The 22,287-nt window shown below is 41.4% G+C and overlaps 2 protein-coding genes across 2 annotated transcripts; one reads left to right on the plus strand and one right to left on the minus strand.

The window, feature by feature from the left end:
* Positions 1–7,249: 7,249 nt before the first annotated feature.
* med9 (mediator complex subunit 9) lies at positions 7,250–8,110 on the plus strand. The gene is made up of 2 exons (XM_076752635.1): positions 7,250–7,353; positions 7,579–8,110. The coding sequence occupies exons 1-2, from the start codon at positions 7,274–7,276 to the stop codon at positions 7,796–7,798; spliced, it is 300 nt and encodes a 99-aa protein (XP_076608750.1). The 5' UTR covers positions 7,250–7,273; the 3' UTR covers positions 7,799–8,110.
* A 708-nt stretch (positions 8,111–8,818) lies between these two features.
* LOC143334101 (dexamethasone-induced Ras-related protein 1-like) lies at positions 8,819–9,933 on the minus strand. The gene is made up of 2 exons (XM_076752636.1): positions 9,579–9,933; positions 8,819–9,466 (listed from the first exon to the last, which is right to left on the minus strand). The coding sequence occupies exons 1-2, from the start codon at positions 9,847–9,849 to the stop codon at positions 8,943–8,945; spliced, it is 795 nt and encodes a 264-aa protein (XP_076608751.1). The 5' UTR covers positions 9,850–9,933; the 3' UTR covers positions 8,819–8,942.
* Between the last annotated feature and the right edge of the window lie 12,354 nt (positions 9,934–22,287).

The raw sequence follows: 22,287 nt of genomic DNA on the forward strand, positions 1-22,287 counted from the left end.
GCCATAATTTTAATCCAAAAACACCTGATTTGATAGTAAAACACTGACAGGGACAGTTTTACTGAACAAGTTAGAAATGATGTGAGGAACCACTGCCATTGGATCATATTGACAATTTACGAATTCAAGCTAAGATTTGGCAAGAACTCTCCTCATCTAGTTTTGTAACTTCCTTTTCTCACAAAAGGAATAAATAAAATGAACTGTTCTGCAAATATACTCTATGTTTTCAGAGTATTTTACATTCTCAGTGAATGAAAAGAGTCTAAACTCAACTACTAGGGTCATACTGGAGTGGAAACTTTATTAACACAACCATAATGGAGCATAAAGGTGCTGTGTGGGCTTTAACACAGTTTGCCTTGTGTTGGAAAAGTAACACTAATGAGCCCTCTCCCAGTGCAGATGTACATATTTGTACAATGACTTGCTTGTCTTCTTGTTTGTATTATGTGAGTAACTACTACTATGCTAGTAGTATTGGTCAGATTCTGCATTGGATGGGTTTGAAGTACAGGTAAAGAAGAAGAAATGTACAAGTACCTCAACATTGTATTGAAGTACTGTACTTGAGTAAATATACTATGATCCTGCACTGATGGTGATAGTAATTCACTAGACCTCCACCTGAGAGGAAGATGAGCCAGAGCGGGTGGCTGGCCTGAGTGTATTCTTTATTTTCTATTCTTTCTTTATTCTTTATTTTATTATCCCTGCTCCATCAGAACTTCATACTGATTACCACCATTACATAGTCTGAACCACGGGATGACTTCCAGATATTTGGGTCTGGTTAGCATGATTCAAGACCCAGTTTTGTTTTCAACATTTGAAATAAAAGGCTATCGGCCCACTTTGTGAACATGTGGAATTAAGTGTTATGTCCCTTGATTGTTCACTTGGGGGCAGTGCAGGTCTACATATATTCACAGCTTAGCTTTGCAGCCCTCAGGAGGAAATTTTGCTGTTATTCCTAGCCCTGTAGAATACTAATGCTACTTCTAATAATAATTTGTGCCTTCATTGCTTCTCCATCCCTTATGATTTGTAATTTATATCATTTTAAAATTTCGATAAAGTTGTTTATATTTGAATTGTAGACAAGTTTTCCCATTCTCCAGCACAGACTGCTTTTTCCATTATTCTTTTCATTTCTTATTTTTTCTGTGCAAATGCATGAATGCTGAGCGTTCTGAGGTAATCAGTGTGTGTTTTGGGTGTTTGCATTGATACTGGGTGTCTGACATCATCAGGAAAGCAGTATAAAATCACGATTAGGACAGTGAGTATCGGAAAAGACAGTGAATAGATATTATTGTGTGCAATAGATTAAAATCAAACTCAAGAAGCTAGTTAAAGCTAACTGACCAATACAAGAGAGACCTGCATAACAGGCCAGTATGTCTCCAACTTTTAAACTTCAGTCAGCTGCTCTATTGACAGAAGAATCAGTGTGTCTCGGATGATTGTGTTTATCATGGACTGAATGGATTTTAAGGACAGGGCCTCAGAATACTGGTGGATATCTCACAAAAGATCCCCCCGGCGAGGGAACAGCTTGTTCAAGTTTCATCGTCTTTTTCCATGGAGTCACTTCACACATTGTGTGTGTGTGTGTGTGTGTGTGTGTGTGTGCGTGCCCACGTACTCATTTTGTGGGGACATTTAACGTATTTAAACAGTCATATCGTGGGGACTCGCTGTACTTGTCGGGACAGAATGCAGGTCCCCATCATGCAAATCATTCAATTTTAGGGTGAAGGCTTGGGTTAAAGATAGGGTTAAGTTAAGGTTCAAGTAAGGGTTAGGGTTAGGCAAGTAGTGGTCATGGTTATGGTAGGGTAAGTCTCCAGGAAATGAACGTAAGTCTATGTAATGTCCCCAAAAGTGATGAAAACCTAACGTGTGCACAGAAAAAAAGCCACTGAGCCATAAGCCACAAGCTCCTTACCTTTTGGTGCTTTTATTTTGAAAATTGTTTCCATCTAAGTGTTTTAGTTGCATCATGCATCATGATTTTATTTTGAAACTGCAGCCTGCTCCAGTGACAGTGAGCCCCAGTTCCCAGGCTGTGACATGATGTACAGTATGCATGCAGCAAGCTGAAATATTTGGCACTAAACATTCATATATATATGTGTGTGTGAATTTGCGAATAGTTCCAAGTTCCATGACGTGCTTTGTGTGTAGGTACATGTGTGCGCGTGTGTTTGTGTGAATATCACATTCATGAAGAGGCCACCAGCTGCAGTTAACTGCTGAGGGACTCCTGGGTCAGACTGGTCAATTACTGGAAATTCACTTACGACTCAGCAAGCAATTGAAGAAGCTGTATATCACTTAGTCAAAAAAAAAATATATATATATTATCATGTTAGCAAGCAACACCTGTGATTATCCATGATGAAGCTACTGTGACACCACAGAGATCAGCAGTGTTGGCAAATCGCCACCCAAACCGTCACTGAAATCACCTGAATTTTGACATTGTGAGAGAGAGTAGACTCTGCTGTGATGTAATTTTGACATCAAAAAGGTAAAGCTAAAAACCAGGACATTTCCAAGGCTCCATGGAACTGAGCATCGGCTTTCCAGGAAATCTGAGTGCCCTAACAGACACTGATGAGTCAGTTCTCTGGTAGTTGAAGTGGTGTCAGAGCCAGTTCTTAGTAAAATGAAGTATATGCAATCATTCAGTTTTGCACAGAATTATTAAACTTGATTGATATTTAATGTGGTTTTGGAGATGAAGCGGGAGGAGGATGTAAGGTACTGACTGTGCAAAGCGCCACTCATGCACAGGCACGCTGCACATGGAGGTTTACCCTGTTCCTCTTTATCAAGTTCCCAAACACATTTGATTTCATGACCAAACTACCCCAAATATGCATGACTGGGAAGCATTGTTTGTGAGACTAAATGCGGTTTAGGAGTGAAAAACGATCAGCAGCTGACTGGCTATGTTCTTTTTGATACACTTAAGGGCAGTTCGTGAAAGTTTCTTCCCAAGACACTCAGGACTCACATGATGAGAAAACAACTCATGTCAAATGCAGAGGTCAATGCGACTGTCCCACTCAGTATTTATTAGATTTAATAAACTCACAGTATCTAATCAAGAAAAGTTTATATTGTCAGAAAAATGGTGGCTTTAATGGCATATGGCTTCCTTGCCCATCGTTCATTTGAAGAAGCCTGCTAAGATTAGACCACAGATTGGCAGACAGGATATCTGCATCCTGCCAGCTCTCTGCCAGGGAGGTGACACATCTGGTGGAAGCTGTGAGTGGCCCTTTCACGTCATCGCAGAGGTTGGAGTCGGGTGAGGCAAGCCTCTTGGGGAGTGCTGTGCAAAGGTTTAGCTGGAAGTGGCCTGTCATCTAGAACTCCCTTGTTGGTCATAAAGCACAAGTTTACTCTTCAACTCTGGAGTTCAAACATGAGAATTTATAGCAACTGGGATTTATACAAACCACTGGACCTTCAGCCTCTCTCACAGATCGTGCTCCTGCTTGACATCATCTTCATGTCAAGTGTTCTTCACTTTAAAAAAAAAAAGTGTTTTATTGATAGTTTGTTTTGGAAATTAATCGACGCATAGAAGGTTCAGACGAATTTCTACAGAGAAACAATTCTCAAGACTGATGACAACATGCAGGCTTCTTGTGGAAGCCTACGCTTTCTTAAAAACCCAAGAGCCAATTCAGACGCAGACTCGAAACAAAAGACGCTCATTTACCGTGCACAGCTTTATGAATGGCTTACAAGCACACTGTGCAGAAGAGAGACACAATTGAAATAGAAATAGTTCATTAAATGGCACCTCAATACAAATAGAAATTGGGGAGGATAAATGCTGCATATCTCACAGAGCATAATGGTGCACATTAAACTTCAGTCAAACTTATACAAGGAAAAATATTATTCTGGCTTCCTTCACCTATTGTTGCTGAGATGAAGGAAGGATGTGAGAGCTGCAGGAGCACCAGGGAGCGTGAATAGAAGGCTTGTGTCGACTGAATGACTGAAAGAACTCAAAGAAGCTCTATGAAAGAATCATTGTTTCTCTAATAGTTATAATAACCTGCAGAGTGACTGCAGGGGAAGTGAGGAAAGGTAATGTCTAGAACACACAGGACACATAAAGGACAAGATCTACATTTACACATTAATATTTTGCCAATATATGTGCCAAGAGTGATGGTTTACCTTTTCTAAAGTAGAGTCAGTGGTCATTTCTCATATGCACATTAGCAGCTGTCGCCATCTGTGAGAAAAGAAAGAAATTCATAGTTATTTGTCTCTGAAAATACTATTATTTTCTATTTTAAGTCATATATCATGAAGACAGCTATTTGGACAGGTTCAATACTGCGGTGATTGAAATATTAAGTGGACGTTCAAAGAAAAAACTAGCACACAAACAAAACCTTTAACCTCATTTATGCTTTTATCATCCTCATACCATCACTCCCATTACATTTCTGAATTAAACATTGCTTGAATGCCCTGAACAGCGGCCCACTAAAGGACCATAATTTCATAGAGAGATAACTCAAAGTATAAACTGACATCGTAACTCAATTCACTACTTTATTGCCTTGTCAACAAAGCTGACAGCAACAAGATAATAAGGTTTTGTTGTTTTCCTCTTTTCTTTATTCATGAAATAGTTTGCTGACTAATTAGTTTCCCTTTAAAAGGATCAAAGAGACAAAACAGTCAGTCGCTCAAAGAGATACTGGTGATTGTGACCGATAGGCCAGTAGGTAAACGAGCTCCTTCCTGTCTTGTGGCCAAGCTGGAAATGGGTCAAAGTAACTCAGAATGAATCAGGATGAAACAAAAGTCACAATGAAATGAACTCTCATGCACACATACTAATGTTATCTTACTCAGACCGGAAGTATGACTACTCTTACTATTCTCCCACAATTCATTTCACTCTATGACACAGCTGTTATGTTCTAATATCATTCAAATTATAGTAACAATGTGCCTGATATTCAAGTCGAACATGTTCAATTGTTTGTGTGGGATGAGACTGCTGGGTCATGGACTGGCCTACTTGTCATGACTGTGAGGTGCCAGAACTTGTGTCCCCGTGTCCCAAATGGTAAAACACTCCTGCTGCATAACGCCTTGCAAAGTCAAATCTGGGTCACACATATCATCTCTGTAAGTATAAGCAGTATGTAATGGTCAAGGTCATCCTGCAAAATGAGTGCCTGGTGAGACTACGACGCAATACGAGATGTGACCAAAGAAAATGTTCAATAAGCCTCACATCTAAATGACGACTCACTGAAGCTACTCTTAATTAGGTCCTCGCCGGCTGTGTCACGGCTGTTGTCTCTCTGCTGTGGTGGCTAATGAGACTTTGTCCCTGCAGTGTTTACCAGGTGTGTGTAATGTGTGTGAGGGGATTAACTGCTGAATCTCTCCTTTGATGCAAACATATGTGAAAATATATAGGTCAGTGAGGGTTATGGAAGTTCAAGAGGTAGAATCAAAAGTCCGTAAAATTACAACAACTACAGCAGAGACAGGCGACCACGCAGTTGTTGGCGTGTTTTAAAAAGACAATCTTCCTCTGATACTTTTAGAAGAGTTAACTACATCGTAAACACAGTATGTAATCTGTGACGCTGCCACGCTGTTCATCATGGGTGTCTACATAATCCCTCGTTATGCAGGCAGACGATAAGCAACTCAATCAACACTACACATGGCCATTACCAATATTAACTCACTCTGACTTATCAGTGGTCAAACACTATGTGAGCCCATTGCGAAACCATTTAAAATGCTAGGCTACTGAGGCTTACGACCGGCACTAAGAGGATGGAGACCTATGAGTGATTGAGGCCCTGATATCATGGGAATATGGGTCAGCGAAAAAAGGTTTTTCATTTGCAGAGCCGAAGTAGTGCTGTGTGTATCTCATTTGTACTGCACTGGTACCCATTTCAAAGAGAGAATGCATTTGCACATGTTACCAGCTACGTTTGAGTGGCAGTAAGCTGTTGCTCAGAAATACGGTACAGCGGAAGTAATGATGGCTACCCCTGTCCATATATTGTTAGGTTTTCCCTTTCATGCCATATCATTAATCTAATTTTAACACAGACAACGACAAGGGGAACCCAGATAGAAACGCGTGACCTGAATACAACTCTTCACTGATGCACAGCATTGTCACGCACACTAATGATTACAAAGGTTGCCATGTTTCACTCTACACACACACTACAGGTAATGTCACACTTGTAGACATAGCAGGGTGAATATAGGTATAAGTGCTTATATGGTTGCTTGAAGCATTCATTCACGGCCATCGCAGGTCAGGGGTGTTTGTTCTGTGTATTGATAGATTGGCTGTGGCCTATTTGGAGGGAAATATAGGCTATCGTGGGTTTCATTCAAAAGAGAACTCATTTAGGCAGTATTGTTAGCTAAAGTTACATAAAGAACAGGATAACTAAAACCTAGAAATTCATATTTGGCTTCTCACACAATGACCTTGCATTCATAATACAAAAAAAAAAAAAACAAGGCTGCAGCATGTCGTGCCTCAACTTACTAAAACATTTTATCTGCTTTATTTGTTAAAAGAAATATAAGAACTTGGAATTGTTCAGTTTCTCAATACACTTTTGGGATAAAAACAAAATCATCACATTTGGAGATACGTGGTTTTCACTGGACAGGAAGGATATGAGAAACCGTAATCTTGAAAGTAACTCGTTACTAAAGCTGTCAGACATATGGAGAAAAAAGTACAATTGTTTCCTCTGAGATTTGGTGGCGTAGAGGCATAAAGTTTCGGAAATTGGAAATACTCAAGTAAAGTAAAGTTACTTGTAATTTGTACTTAAGTAAGCACTCACCAAAGGGGGTGTTACTCAGTACTGACCATGCAGGGTGCCCAGACATTTGCTTCTGGCCCTTTTCCTTTTTTGTTACTTTGAAACTGTAAAAGACAAAAATTAAAAAAGTTATCTTGCTTATAATATTAAAGAATCATGTCAGCTTTATGTTGTTTGGGAATCAGGTCATCTTTTACTCACTTAGCTATTCACAGAAACAGGAATTCCAAACTAGAAAGAAAGAAAGAAAGAAAGAAAGAAAGAAAGAAAGAAAGAGATGTTTGGAAATTTTGGGATTTTTTAAAATCATATTTCAAAAGCCAGCGACATAAACGGCTTTCACAGAGTGGCGTCATCGCGCGACGTATGACGTCAACTATCTGCGCCGCGAGGCAGGGAGAGTGATGGCGGTGGCTCAAGCAAAGCTAGAGAAGGAGGGCGACGATTGCTCTTTGCTGCCTTTAGTTCATGATGTTATCAAATGGTAAGATTACCGACAGGTTTGTTTAGTTACATGTTTATTCACGGCTCCGTGGACATCTCTTTTACTCGTAAACAATCGTTTTGGTGAAGTTGCTAAGCTTGTTGTTAGCTAAAGCTAACGTTAACGCTAAAGCTAGGCTAACTTAGAAAAGGTAAATGTCCAAAACGACGTAATGTTAACATCATGGGAATAACGTTTTGCCTTATTCACCATACTCTCTTTAAGCATGGACAAGGACAGCCAGGATGTCCACCAAGAACTGGCCAAGCTGAAGGCAAAGATCCAGGAGGCTCGGGAGCAGATATCCAACATGCCCGGGATAGACAGCAGTCCGCTTGAGCAGCAGCAGCAGCTGGCCACGCTGCGGGAGCAGGTACGCACCAAGAACCAGCTGCTGCAGAAATACAAAAGCCTGTGCATGTTTGACGTGCCAAAGGCATCCTGAAAGTGAGGACTAGGTTAATGCACTGACTGGAGGAAGCACACAGACAGTTCAAGTGCGGAAAGGACTTATTTACATCCTCGCCTGTGGAGCACATAAACGTGGGATTCATGAATACTGGATGGACATTTAGATGAACAAGGACTTATTCCCCCCCCCCCTTTTTTTTTTTTTTTTTTTTTTTTTTTTTTGCTTTGTGAAAATGTAAACTTGGTTCAGTAGTATTTGTATTTAATTTAGTTTTTCAGTGTTTCGTCTTCTTATCTCATGATATCTTGTGATAATCTCTATTTTGTAATAAATTTTTAAAACTAGCTTAGTAGTGGTACACATTCATTTAAGCCCGTGGCATTCATCCTGACTTCAGCATCTTTATACTGTCAGTGTGGAAAGTGATTATTCATTCAGTTTTTTTGCTTTTATACTTGAGGAGGAGATTTATTCAGAACCCAGCGATTCAATAATGGAATACAAGTATCCACATTTACCAGCTGGTAACAAAAGGCTGAAATAGTGATCAGGTCAGTGTGTTGCTGATTTAACAAAGTTTTTCTGCCTGTACATGAAGTGACAGGACGAGCTCTCAGAGGACATGTGATGTATTTTGGCAAATACAGGACATTTTCCAGGAGGGGGAAACTGCTGAATGAAATGTGCAGAAGTGTTCACTTTGTGTTCTGCTTTAAAGAAAAGAGAAGATGGAGACATGAAAGTCTATGAAAAGACTATGAAAGTAACAAGTGGTTTTATTTTGTCTTTTATGGAAAAGTTGACACAGACATAATAAATACACATTTAGAATCTAATTTGTTCATGACGCAACAACCATTCAAGTTCCACCGAATTTTGAAGAAAAAAAAAACGCTTAATGTAAACATTTTTTTCTCAAGTGCCTTTCTCGGCAAACTAATGTAGAGGCAGATTTTACAGCATTTTCAGAGCATCTACTGCATCACTACAAGGGCACCGATGGGCCTATGAGCTGCCACTTGCTCCATGTGTCTCAGCGCAGTTCGGGTCACAATGTGTCACTGTCGCCTAAGAGTCTACAGTGTTTGCGCTCTTTGTGCAGAGCGGCTGGCCTCCTCCTCTTCCTCACCTCCGGTGTGTCTCACAGAAAGTCTTATGCGTGCAGGCAGAGAAAGTGTCAACATATGATGCAGCCTTTCTCTTTGGTCTGGCTGCCTCCCACAGCTTTCTCCTTTATGTACATCAAGTCACTGTGCACGCTGGGTCTCCGCGCAAACGGCGCAACAATCCCGTACGCATTCCCATCTTTGCACTTCCTGTTTCTGAGGGACTTTCTGTGAAGAACTTCGCAGTACTGCAGGGAAACTTTGCAGTGCCGGTCGGGGCTCATTTCGTTGGGCAGTTTGGCCATGGTAAAGAGAGTCTGAAACATTTGGTCCACGTTGGTGTTCTTCTTCGCTGAGATTTCGAAGTAGGCGCAGTGCTCGTCTCCACCAACCAGCTGCTCGATCTCTTCCTCCTGCACCTCACGATAAAAGTCCTTGTCACACTTGTTGCCGCAGATGACCAGCGGGACGTCCACGTTCTCCTTGGTTTTGTTTCGCAGGCAGGACTTGGTCTCATAAATCTGGCGCTTCAGGCGCTGCACCTCCTGGAAGGAGTCTCTGTTATCCAGGCTAAATACCAAGATGAACACATCACCTGAAAGACACGAGAGGAGACAGGTTCAATGCCAAATAATAATAACATTTTAATGAGCTCTGCAGACAGCCCAACTGCTGTTGGTTTTGCCAAATTTTAAAGCTCAACTCACCGGTAAGGATTGAAAGCCTCCTCATTGCAGGGAAGGGATGATTTCCAGATGTGTCCAAAATGTCCAGCTGGTAAACGTCTCCCTTGATGCTGTAGAATTTCCTATGAAATTCCTCAATAGTGGGCGTGTACTGGTCGTCAAACCTCTCGTTCAGAAACCGAGAGATGATGGATGTCTTCCCAACTTTAGTGGAGCCCAGGATCACCATCCTGTGGCAGTTCTTGGCCGGTATGTCGAACTCATTCTCGGATGGTGACATTTTCTTAATCATGCTTGCAGCGGTTGCACCCGGAGGTCGATGGTGCCGTAGCAACAGATGGTTTAAAGTACTCTCCAGTGATGTGAGCGGGTCTAACCTCGCTGTCTCTCTGGAGCCAGTGGAGGAGCGGGCTGACGATTTATGGGGGAAGTTTGCCGCGCCTCCCCGACGCGTCATGCGTCACGCTCCAGCTTGGGGAGCTGGATCAAGACCCGAAATTATAATGTTACTATGGCTGTATTATGTGCGTCAGCCCTGTCCAGCCATCATCTACAGAAAACGGGACAGAAGTGAGCTCATGTTAAAGCAGAATTCTTAACTGTTTTAAACATTTCACCACACGTTCGTGCGTAATTACCACAAATGAATTGTCCATGCGATAGTGCCACTTGAAATGCTTTAAATCTGAAAATGACAGGCACAGTATTCAGGGGATTTCTTGTTTCTTGTACTGTGTGTATCATATTAAACCAGAGATCAGGCACCTTTTTGCAACAGTCAAATTGCCTGCGAACATCGGTTTCATCTGAATCCTCAATCACCAGCAATTAACACACTGCTCCGCCGGGCGCGCAGCTGGAATACGTGAGGTTAGGAGGACGGAGGGGGCGCGGCGGCACACACAAGCGCACGAGCCATGTGGAAGAGGGAAAGTGTGCTTTTTGCTCTTACAATCCGATTTTATGTGTCGCTCTATAACCAAGGCTGATAGATATGTACATTTATCATTATGTGTCATTCAGTTTCACCATGTGTATGTATCCTTGTCATATTTTAAAATATTTTTATTTCCTCTTATCTGTTTGTTTGTTTGTTTGTTTGTTTGTTTGTTTTTAATCTATTTTTGTGGTTTTATTTTTTCCATTTTTAATCATTTCTAATTCTCATGTGTATAACTTTCGATATGTGTTTTTTTTTATCAGCTTGTCGGTAAAGCACGTTGAAATGGCCTCACCTGTATGAAAGGTGTTACACCAATAGTTTGATTTGATATCAGATAAGGTTGTACTGTAACCATTATGCTGAATCTCTCAGTCCTCATCAGTAGTAGAAGGACAGCTTATAGAGAGTCTCACAGAATATAACAGGCACACAGTTTCCTTTATTTAAGGGAAAAAGTTTCATTTGGATTAAAATCTGTTTTTCAACAGCACTTGCCAAAAGAACATCATAAAATCATTGTTACAACACCAAAGAACACAAACAGGCTATGACAACGGTCTCATGAGAATGGAAGCAGTATCCAGTTAAGATGAATAAACAGGGATGAGTTTCCAAATCTAAAACACAAAACAGTTAAAGCACAACATCGAGAAGCAGCGTTACTGTCCAGATCCTTTAAAATCTTTCAGGTTAATGAAGATATTTAATGGATTTATCCACCTGCAAAAGTAAAAACCCAGAATTTCTGCTCGGTTAGAATAAACGTTAGATCATTGTGAAAGCAAGCAGCAGTGCATATGTCACAAACCTGCAACAGCTGGGTGTGACTGGTGCCTGCAAGCCACCCAATCCAATTTGTATTGACTTCCTCATATGTGTTAATTGAAGTACCCCACAGACAGTCTAAAGATAGAGCCCGCTGTTTGTGACTCAATCGCGGCTCATCCACTTTGCCACCTTAACCACTTATTACCTTTTACTTACACTTATCACCTGTGAATCTGTGGAGGGAGAGAAAATTACTCCTAAAAGAGAAAGTCTTCGTGATTAATGCGTCACCGGTGTCAGTATCTATTGTAACAGCTATTGTGTATGATCTCTTTTTCTTGATGTGTTATTTTTGCCAATTTTGCCCTTGTTTCATATTACTTCTTGCATTTGCTGTTGTTTTATCATGCCTGTGTTTTGTTTTTTGTGTGTACTCTATGAATAATAGTTAATAGATACATGTAGAGACTTTCCATCAGATAGCCTTTTGAAGGGCAGATAAAGAGCATGAGCCAAATCACAGACTTATTGAACATTTTAGAAAGACTACAACCTGCCCTTTAAGGACTTTCCATTTGAATTAAGATGTCCTGTGCCATTTAATGCCATTTTGACAGCGCTGGTGCTGTCGGTGTGTCAAGATTCCCTGAGTTTACAAATCTGCATCATCACTGGATTAAGCAACACAGCTGTCAGCGAGGTTCAGAGGGTTGACATTTAAAATATTCATTGCTCCCTCTGTCCCTTCTTATCGCTTTCCATCTATGCTCTACCTGTGTTTCAAATACCAAAAAAAACCCCAACACTTAGTCAAACTTAATTATAAGTCTCGGTATTTACCTTGATTCCATGCACCACCTAAAACTTGCCAACACCGATGACCTTTTTTAGCCCTCTGTGGGGCATTGGGGATGAAATCAGATAGGTGTACTTAAGCCAGGTCGTTCAAAGCTTGAGCGATGGGTTTGTGTAACCAGGGTGGAGTGGACCAGTGCTACACCTTTGGCTATTGGTCAGTAACTAAGCCAGTGTGTTCCCAGTGATGCGTATAACAGGACACGTGCAGGAGGGCTTGTTCTGCAAGGCACTGCCATATATTGTCTGCAGAAAAACATGACGGAGGGAATATGATATATATTCTCACCCTTAGGGAAACACTCGCTGTGCATTTTAGATAGCTGTTATCAAGAGCTCTCTGCATCTAGCATATGCCCAGAGAGGTTATGCATAGTGCATGAATAGCGCATCTAAAAATATTCAAAAATCAGCTTCATCAAAAATCACATGGCTTATTCAAAAGCACGAGTTTTCAATTCAAATGGACATTTGACAAATGATCCCATTTCTTGGTAACAGCTGAGGTAGAATAAGTCATGGCAAGAACTTAGCCAACAGAGTTTCTTTATTTGTTTTGTCAGAGAAAGAGAAACATCAGCTTTTTCACTCTGTTGAACCTCAATGACAAACACACAGACCTTGGCTGCTCACCTGAGAATCAGCTCAGGGCCAGTCCTAGAAGGAAACACAAACATACAGTCCAGTCTAATGTATCTCAGGCACACTCTCTTTGTCTGCGTACGGCTTGACTCTTAAGTCTTCAGTCTTGAACCATGTTTCTGTCCCTGTTCACAGCCTGTTCTGTTACATGGCTGGACCTCGACACATGCACTGTCCTGGCAACGTGGCCCTCAAGCAGAGTAAACACACCAGCTGCAGCCCACTCAGGCCATGGCCAATCATACGCATTAGACTAATTTCCTTCTCAGCCATGTTTGTCTTCATCAATTAGTAAAGAGAACAAAAAAGACTGGAAAAAAAGACGTTGCGGCCCTCTGTGAGGACACAGTGCTTCACAGCTGATGTGAAAACAAAATTGTGCTTTTTGATCTGGTGAAGAGTAAATCTACATGTTGTTTCAAGTTTTCAGCACACCAAAGGCATGTTTTATTACGGAGGAACCAATTGTGTAAAAAAAAAAAAAAAAGGAAATTGGAGCAGTGAAAATAACATAAAGGCTGAGGAGGCAGCCGAGGCAGACTGTGGAAAGCCGTCTCAGAGTGTTTTTGTTGACAGGAGCTACAGAGATTTTTTTTTTAGAGTGTTTTGTGATTTGATTTTATTTGCAATTTTCTGAATAAAGCATTATGTGGCAGAAGGAGAAACAGGCTGACTGAAAGCAGTGATTATTTATTGTTACAACCCTGATTCCAAAAAGTTGGGATGCTGTGTAGAACTTAAGTAAAGCAGAATGGGATAACTTGCTCATCCTTTTTGACATACGCTCAACTGAAAACAGCGCAAAGACTATTTAATGTTTGACCTCATCATTTTCATTGATTTTTGTAAATATATGCTTATTCTTAAATTGATGTTAGCAACATGTTTCAAACAAGTCGGGACAGGAGCAACTAAAGACTGGGAAAGTAGTGGAACGCTCCAAAAACACCTGTTTGGATCATTCCACAGGTAAACAGCTTCATTGGTAGCAGGTGATAGTATCATGATTGGATATGAAAGGGACATCCTGGAAAGGCTCACTCGTTCACAAGCGAGGATGGAGAGAGGTTCACCGCTTTGTGAACACATGATTGTATGAAGCAGATTACTACAGCATCCAAACTGCTTTGGAATCGGGGTTGTAAAGCACGTATCCTAGAAATCTGACAACAGACAGTACCGTGACATTTTTGCCATCATGCCATCGCCTCGGCTCTTTGTGATGGCATGTCACACATGAACAGCCACGTGTGCCAAACATGCTGAACACATAAGCAGTGAGAAGTCTAATTTACAGCCGAGGAGAGCATATGTGCCTGTGTGCGTAAGAGCGTCTGCATGTGTGCGTGCGTGAGCGTGTTGGTGGAGATATGTTGAGCTGATCCGCGTTGACTTGCATGGCTTTAGGCTTCTGGGGTTGTTTTTGGCCCATGTCGCAGAAGCACTATGTAGATGTCAGTGTATCTGCAGCTATTTGCCCTTACAGCAAGGCCAAGAAAGTCTGCTGGGTTTACATATTCAGCAGAATATTTGTTTTAACACATGAACAGGCCATGTGACTGTGAGAGTGCAAAAACTCTGGATGCTCCCAAAGTTGCTCTCAGATATTACAGTCAAATTAATTGCAAAACAGTTTCTACATGACTCATGAGTCAGTTTTCATACATGGTACATTTAGCCTGAAAGCTTGAAAAAATGAATATTTGAATGATATTGAATTGTGTTTTCTGTTAATTGATTCCTCAGTCCTTGCATGCATACTTGGCACAAACCTGAAGCAATTTGTGTGGTTAAAGCTATATTTGGTGATTTGGGGACACGAGGTACACATATCATGTCCAAATGGTCCTGCAAAATGTATTTTTGTACCTTGTGCAAAGCCCAAAAACTCCTAGAAGGGATTTTTGAAATTCTTCAAAAATATCATATTGATAATCCCATCTGTCAGTGTGTAAATTCCAACGCAGATTGAGACCTAGATGCAGATTAAAAACTCTATTTGTAATGATATATGGTCACAAAGGAGTTGCTGCACATCCCAATCATATGCGTCAGCAAAAAACAAACATAGACCTCACCTGATTCAGCACAGGTGTGAGCCCTAATTACATCAGATGCATACATGCTGACATATGGTTGGACTTGCAGGTGCCTTTTTCTTTATACTATCTTTTGAAATATGAACCTTAGAAGTTTGTGCAGCCTTAAGGGAGGTTTGTGCTCCATGGGGATTTTCTCATTAGACATTGTGCATTGTTCCTTTGTATGAATGGTAAACCGTGACAAAAAGTAAGTCCATCACATTGACTTGTTTTGTCCTCGTCCTTCTGTTCAAAATCTCTGACCTCACAAGATGACAGCTTCAAAAACCCTCACAAATGAGCTGTTTTTGAGTCCATGTAACCTGTTTGCATGCCCCACTTTGATGGCAACTAAATACAAAAATGCAATAAAGCCAGTTTTACCAGCCTGGTTCAAAGTAGAGGTAAAAGACTATGTGCGTAATAATGACATATTTGGTCTGCAAGTCTATTTGGCTGTGTTTATTGGAACTATCAAGGAAAGAAAATTCTGAGAAGTTACATTTTTTAATAATTAGTTTAAGATGTGAAGTTTGTCTCTTTGAAATCACTGCTGCTCAGTTTAATTTGGTGAGATAGAATCTGCCCCTATGGAGGCCACCGGGTCCTGCATGCTGCGGGCAGGGGGGGTCATTCCGTGTACACATGGCGTGAGACTTTGGGCCGTTGCATGTCAGACTGGGCCATCTTGCAGGGAAACTGTTGAATGAAGCATGAGCCTGCTGTTTCCAATACAAAAGCTTCAGGTTTCAGAGCCAATCAGAATCCTGGCCTTGGTTCAGCTTTAGTTTGCTGGCCACCTGCATGTTTTGATAAACCGGCAATCTGTCAGCTGTGTTATTATCTATGACATGCGACCTGATGTCGGGCTCCTTGCATGACGTACAACATGAGGTTGTAAATATGTGAAACAAAACATCACTCTGTTCGACTCTATGGCAGACATGTACGAGTAGGGTAGGACCTGTGTTTTTAGTATTTTATGTTGCTGATCTGTTTTAGAGAGCATATCAGGCTCCAATCTCATCTCATTCTGAGGGAAGCAGAACCAGAAAATCACGATGTTTCAATGTAATTTTAGCCTTTTGAGAGATGATGACTCTTGGACACAACAGCTTAGAACTATCAGCAGCGTATCCTCAGATTTCCAGCCTCTTTCTGTGAGTTATCGGAAACGATTTGACGCCGGTTGATAACCTCGCATGCACCGAACAGACGGCGGTTCAGAGGGTTCTCCTTGTCTGACCTGCCTGAACTGGGATTCTTCTGAACAGGTGGTTATTTTCCTAATGGACTGAAGAGCAGTGAATTCACAGACAAACACATCTGATCATTTGCACCTGGAGACCTGAAGTCACCTTACAGAGCGAGGTCAGTCAGATCAATATACATGTTTCCTGAGACAACCCGAAGGGTAGACTAATCCCCAACATTAACAACCAGCATGAAAGCCTCCCTTTGGCTCTACAGGGCCTTTCAGTTTACAGTTTTAGAAAACTTTTGTCATGTAATTACATTAATTACTCACATTCATTTCCTGGAGACATACCCTAACCATAACCTCTATTTATCTAACCTTAACCTTTACCCTAACCTTAACCCAAGGCTTCAGTCTAATGATTTTTATGTTTTGTCCCCATAAGGGAGGCAAGTCCTCACAATGTGACAATGTAAAATCAATCAATAATTTGTTAAATTTGCTGTTTTATGTTCCAAAATGCAAATTACTTGGTAACATTAGTGTCTGTACAACAGTGGTTGTAATGTGTGTGTTCAGAACATGGTTTATGTTGGCAATTGTCATTTTTGCACTGGTTTATGGTTGTGACCATTAGTGAGGTGTTGTTATGTATCTTGAATTTAATGACATTATTAGTGATTATTTGTACCTGGCAATAAATATTGCTAAAGGTTTAACATTACTTATAGCTGCTGAATAGCCTGTGCTGATGCATTGATGCATATGATGAAGTAACTGATATAGTATTACAGATTTCGAACTGTAATTCCATTACCTCTCAGCAGTACCCAAATGACCAAAAATTAGTTCACGCATGAAGTTTCAGAGTGTGTATGAGTTTCAAAATCAACCACCAACCATTAATAAACTGATCCACGTCAATATCTCGCTATCTATAGTATAGATAATGTTCATGTTTTCATCCAGATATAATAAAACTTAATTTAAAAAGGTTCTAACCTCAATAACCTCTGTAACTTTCATTAATTTTGAAGTGTTTTGTCAAATCTGCAATTGTTTCTTCGCAGCTTCCTCTTGGATGTGTTTACGATCTGGCACATGGTCCCTATGTTGTTATTGGCTGGGGGCTACACACCCACTGCCCAAAGGGTGCAGCCCAGAAATGTCCCAAACACACCAAAATAAGAAAATGCACACAGAAAGCACAAAACCACTGCCACAGATGTCTGGTGGGTCATAAGTGATGATTAAGATGTATTATTTTTGTATGAGTCTATGCTTTGTTTTTTAGGGAAATCCCATTCATTCTGCCTTTACATAAAATGTCCACTCAGGTTAATCATTCTGTGAACTGTGAGAGGTTCTCCCTCAAATTAGGCTTCAGTTTATACCTACCTGTGTCTGTGGAAGTGGTGTGAAAACAAGTATGAACAGAGGGAAGTTTTAATTTGAATACCCAGCCTGTTATCCAGAGCTGTATGGTACAGATGTAACATAAGATGATTTGCTTCTTGAGAGTCTGCAGACAAAGGAGCTCGCTGAAAAGCACTTGGAAAATTAGCTATGTAGGCGTTTCACTGTTTCCATGAGGCATTCTGCGGACTTGTATCAGGGGTAATAGTCAATTCCAAACCGGTATTACTTCACAGAGCAGTGGAGTTGGTAAATGTGACTACCACTGAGTGATCTTATAAATGCTTAACCTTAGACGTCAGTGTGCTGCTGCCCTTTGCAGCACTGTTTACGTAACTCTAATAGCTTCACGCAGAGACCAAAAAGAGAGGGAGGGAGGAAGAAAGGAAAGAGAGAAAGGTGGCAAGTCTTTGCCAAGGATTGATATATTTAATTTCACCTCAAACACATGTTCTCACACCTTTAAGACCAAAGACTAATAACATCAGTTGACCCTCCCTGCAGGCAGTTATGTCTCGCCAACCCGCCTTCCCACCCCCAAACAAATATTACATAAACTTCTCAGCAGGCACCTGGGCTGGTGTATGAAACACCGACCAAACAGTACCTGGCCTGTGTGTAAAATTGAATCAAGCTATGAGTCATATATCCTCCACAACAACGTAGGAGCGATGCAGTTTGTTTAAACACATTTTTGCATGAACCTAAATTTCAGCAATTTCTAATTGTGCTGACTGCAATGACGCCTATTCGACACCCAAAATTCTCTCCCTGCATCAAATCCGCATGACAGAATTCATCACGGTTTAATGCAGACCTTGTCATGACTAATCCCGCTAAAAGCCTTCTTGTCGTTCCCTGAATCCAACAAGCATATTTTAATATGAAGAGTGATATTTTAAAACAATTTTTTGACTCATCCCGCTGCAAGATTTGACATCATAATTATTACAGCACTTGTTGAATTTTCGCATTCACCCCTTACGTGAGAGAGAGTATCTGTCCAGGTGCTGTGGCTCATAGCAGGATTTCATAACACAAGATGAGCCACACTAAATCATATGCATGCCCACATCACACACACAAACTGCCCATTTTCTCTGTTTTTGTTTACATCTTCACTGTGTAACCAGCGCCTGTTCTGACTCAGTGTGACGCCAATCCCGCCAACTGCTGGGACGGTTAGCGCTCGGTGGTCAGCACGGACATTCCTACTGTTCGGCTAACAAGGCTTATATGCACGTTCTCTTCGAATAATTACATAGGCAGCATGCACAGCCATGCTTCGTGTGCTGATACAGTGGTCTTCGAGTTGGACACATGATAGCCCTCTGATGTGCGTGTGTGTGTGTCTTTGAGCTGATCTGCTTTGACAATTTTTGTCCTCTTTTGGAGGTTGATCAAATATGTAAACAGGAAGCTATCACATGGATCACAAACCACACATACATGCGATTAGAGACACACACACATCCTTCAAACAGGCATTTTCAGAGACCCTGCATGGGGATTTTTGTATCTTAGTTTACATTGTGTTGCTCAAATTGCAAACACGAGACTGCACAGGGTTGTACATCAAAATCAATGTACAAACTAATGAACCTTAAATTATTCAGGTCCCTTAGTGCTGGTGTGAGAGGCTTTAGGGCTTTCTTCATATGTAGAGTTTGATATAGCAACATGGTACAAACAAATTGGGACAGCAGCAACAAAAGGCTGGGAAAGTTGTGGAAAGCTCCAAAAACACCTGTTTGGATCATTCCACAGGTAAACAGGTTCATTGGTAACAGGTGATAGTATCATGACTGGGATGATCCTTGAAAGGCTCAGTCGTTCACAAGTGAGGATGGAGAGAGGTTCACCGCTTTGTGAACACATGATTGGATGAGGGTTATTACTACATGGGCTCAAGAACACTTCAAAAAAACTGCTGTGGGTAAATAAATGGTTTGCAAATGATTGCATTCTGTTTCTATCTATCTCACAGAGGAATCAGAGTATTATTTTATATAGCACAGAAGTAGCACATGTTAGCATGTATATGTGTGAAACAAGGGTCAAATCCAAAACACGTCTCTTCTAACATGGTCAAAAAGCTGTCACAAAAATCTTGCATTTGAAGAGGAAATCTCCAATGAAATCAGTGTTAGAAATGCCTCACCATTACATCATTTAGCAGAAGCCTAACATTTTCACCATTAAAGACTGCTGATGGTAGCCAGCCAATTAGTCCACAGTGAGAAAAGCTTGTCTCCTGCTGTTCATAGCCAGACTCTTCACCTTTGTACCTTCCTTTGAACCACCAGCAGTGGAAGGGCTCTGATGAGGCAGTACTGCTCTCTTACCCGATTCAGTCTTTTCCCCCTTTTGGCCTCTGGGTTCCTGCCAAATGTCATTCAATAAATCGTTTCGTTGTCATTCATGTTGTGTCACCTGAGTGCATCTGGTTGCGATGCTAAACCTCAGTTGTTGACTATAAAGTAGAGTAAATAGTGGGTTAAAATTTGCCGGCTGCAATCACTCAAATCAGCCCATCCGCCCGTCTGTCTGCAGATCTTGTGCTTCGATTTACCTTCGTGCACAAGGTCAGCAGCCCCATTAGAAGAAGAAAGTTACTGAAAATGTCACTGAGCAGAGATGGTCAGGTGACATACTGTAACTGGAACAAAAAGCCCAAGTCCACCCAGTAGCAACATTAACAATCTGGAAAACTGAAGTGGGGGAACAGTCTTCTATTTATAGCGAAGAGTTAATGACTGAACTAAGAACTGCTGTCAGGAAGATGGCAATTGGTCATGTGATTAATGGCAGATGCCTGAGGGGGGATGAGACAGCACAGGTGTACCCACAACAAATACTGGAACATGATAAAGATAACATTTATTGCGGGATATTAACCATTTTAACACAGTTTAAACGGAGGTACTGAAGGTCTAGGAATAGAACAAACAAATGACACATGGTGGACTTGGGGCCTCTGATGGGGTCCTGGGGCAGTTGACTTCTTTTTAGATGGTGCTCAACACTTGCTTGTGGGTGAGGTGCAGTAGGAAAAGCACAGGTGTTTCTGATAACATTAACAAAGCCATTGTGTCCCAGTAAGCCTTGACAGTGAGGCGGCACACACAACACCAGGACTCTGAAGCTGAAGCAGCTAAATGGAATTCATCCTTCATTCATTTTATTATTTACGCCTGAGGTTTCCTTACTGCCACATGTCAGAATGCATTCTGAGCAAAAGGCCTATGCTATGAGGCAGCAGACAAAGGAGGAGAATTACTAATTGTACCCACCTAATGATGCTTAACAACAACCGTTAACAAGCAAAGGTTATAAGTGGCTTCATACCTTATCTGCAACCCTGATTCCTGAATGTGCAGTGAATGAATAAAAGCTTGTACGCAAAGAAGGGGGAAAAAAAAGAGCTCAGTCACTGAGAAGGCTGACTGATGTGTTCTGACATGCCTTCAGTATCATTTTGACAATAGAAAGACAATGTCATGGATTGGCAGACACGATGGGAATAGACCATGTACTGTGGTTTCTGTTGTAAACGTTGCATTTACGATCACATGCACTTTATTATGTGGCCAGGGTTGACTGAGTACAGAGGTTTTCAGGATCACAGAGTTCACAGAGTTTAAAAATTATACTGTTTCCATGAAATAGCCTGACTGGGTGAATTCAGGTAAAAGTCTTAATGGCCGTAACTACACATAAATGCACTCCAATTATAAATAGGAACTTTCAACCTTTTTTCTTGGAGTCCACTTTTAATAAGTGACACGTTGCTCCGCAATTGGGGATTTCATTCATCTTGGCGCACAAAGCTGGTGGACTAGTTGATTCACAAGCTGCTGTTTCACCTCCTCATATTTTGCCCAAAATACTAATAGGCAAGGCTGATGGTGAGTGCAGGATGCTGAAAGCAGCAGAGGATAAGAGCGAGAGGCAGTGAGCTAAGTGATAAGAAGACAAGGTCCTCTCTGCCTGCATGACTCTCTGCCCTTCCGCTGGCACGTACTTCACTCAGTGTGTTGATAAATGCAAGGACAACTCAGTGTAAACACAAACGCGTGAGAGTATGGGTGACTTTGCTAGGTTAGGAAGGAGTCAAAATTATCAAATGTTCCACGTGGAAATGACCAAAATAGAATTTCCTCTCATGTTCCTGTTGCTAAAAATGGCTGGCGGTAATGTCTGTAGGTTCTTGGACCATGTGACAAGATGAGAGCACACAAGGCCGTGTCCCACAATCTGTGTGTCACTGCCTAGCTGGAACTCTTGGGCCCAAAACAGCCATTAGCAGCAGCGGGTGCACACGGTTAGCTGGCTAAATGACAGACTGGGTCAATACTGGCTGCCTGTTAGCCTAGCCACTGCACCGAGCTAATTATGTATAATTGACCCCGGCTGGACTGAGTGCATTAGTGTCTCAGGGTCCGCCATGGCTGCAGGGACTAACCATACGGAGGATTTGATGTTCAGTAATGTGAGAATGGACGCGGAGGTGAACAGGTGCAGTCATATACAGCCGATGTACATAACACACGCAACAACTGTATGAGCTCATTCACACATGCAAATACTGAACCTCAGCGCCCTCTTTTACCTGAGCTCTGACCTCAACCCACGAGCCACCTCAGCTCACTCTGCGTCATGGCAACTTTAGCGTCCAGAGAATCCATCATATTTTAATATGACCGGCTATGTTTATGGATCGGGATAATGATCAACATCCCCAATGAGCAACTCTGTGCACCCAGTGCTTCTCTGACCTCAGGCAACCTGGCTACTTAAGCCTTACTAAGAACAAAGAGTACTGGT

The sequence above is a fragment of the Chaetodon auriga genome, chromosome 16, assembly GCF_051107435.1.
Source record: "Chaetodon auriga isolate fChaAug3 chromosome 16, fChaAug3.hap1, whole genome shotgun sequence".
NCBI lineage: Eukaryota > Metazoa > Chordata > Actinopteri > Chaetodontiformes > Chaetodontidae > Chaetodon > Chaetodon auriga.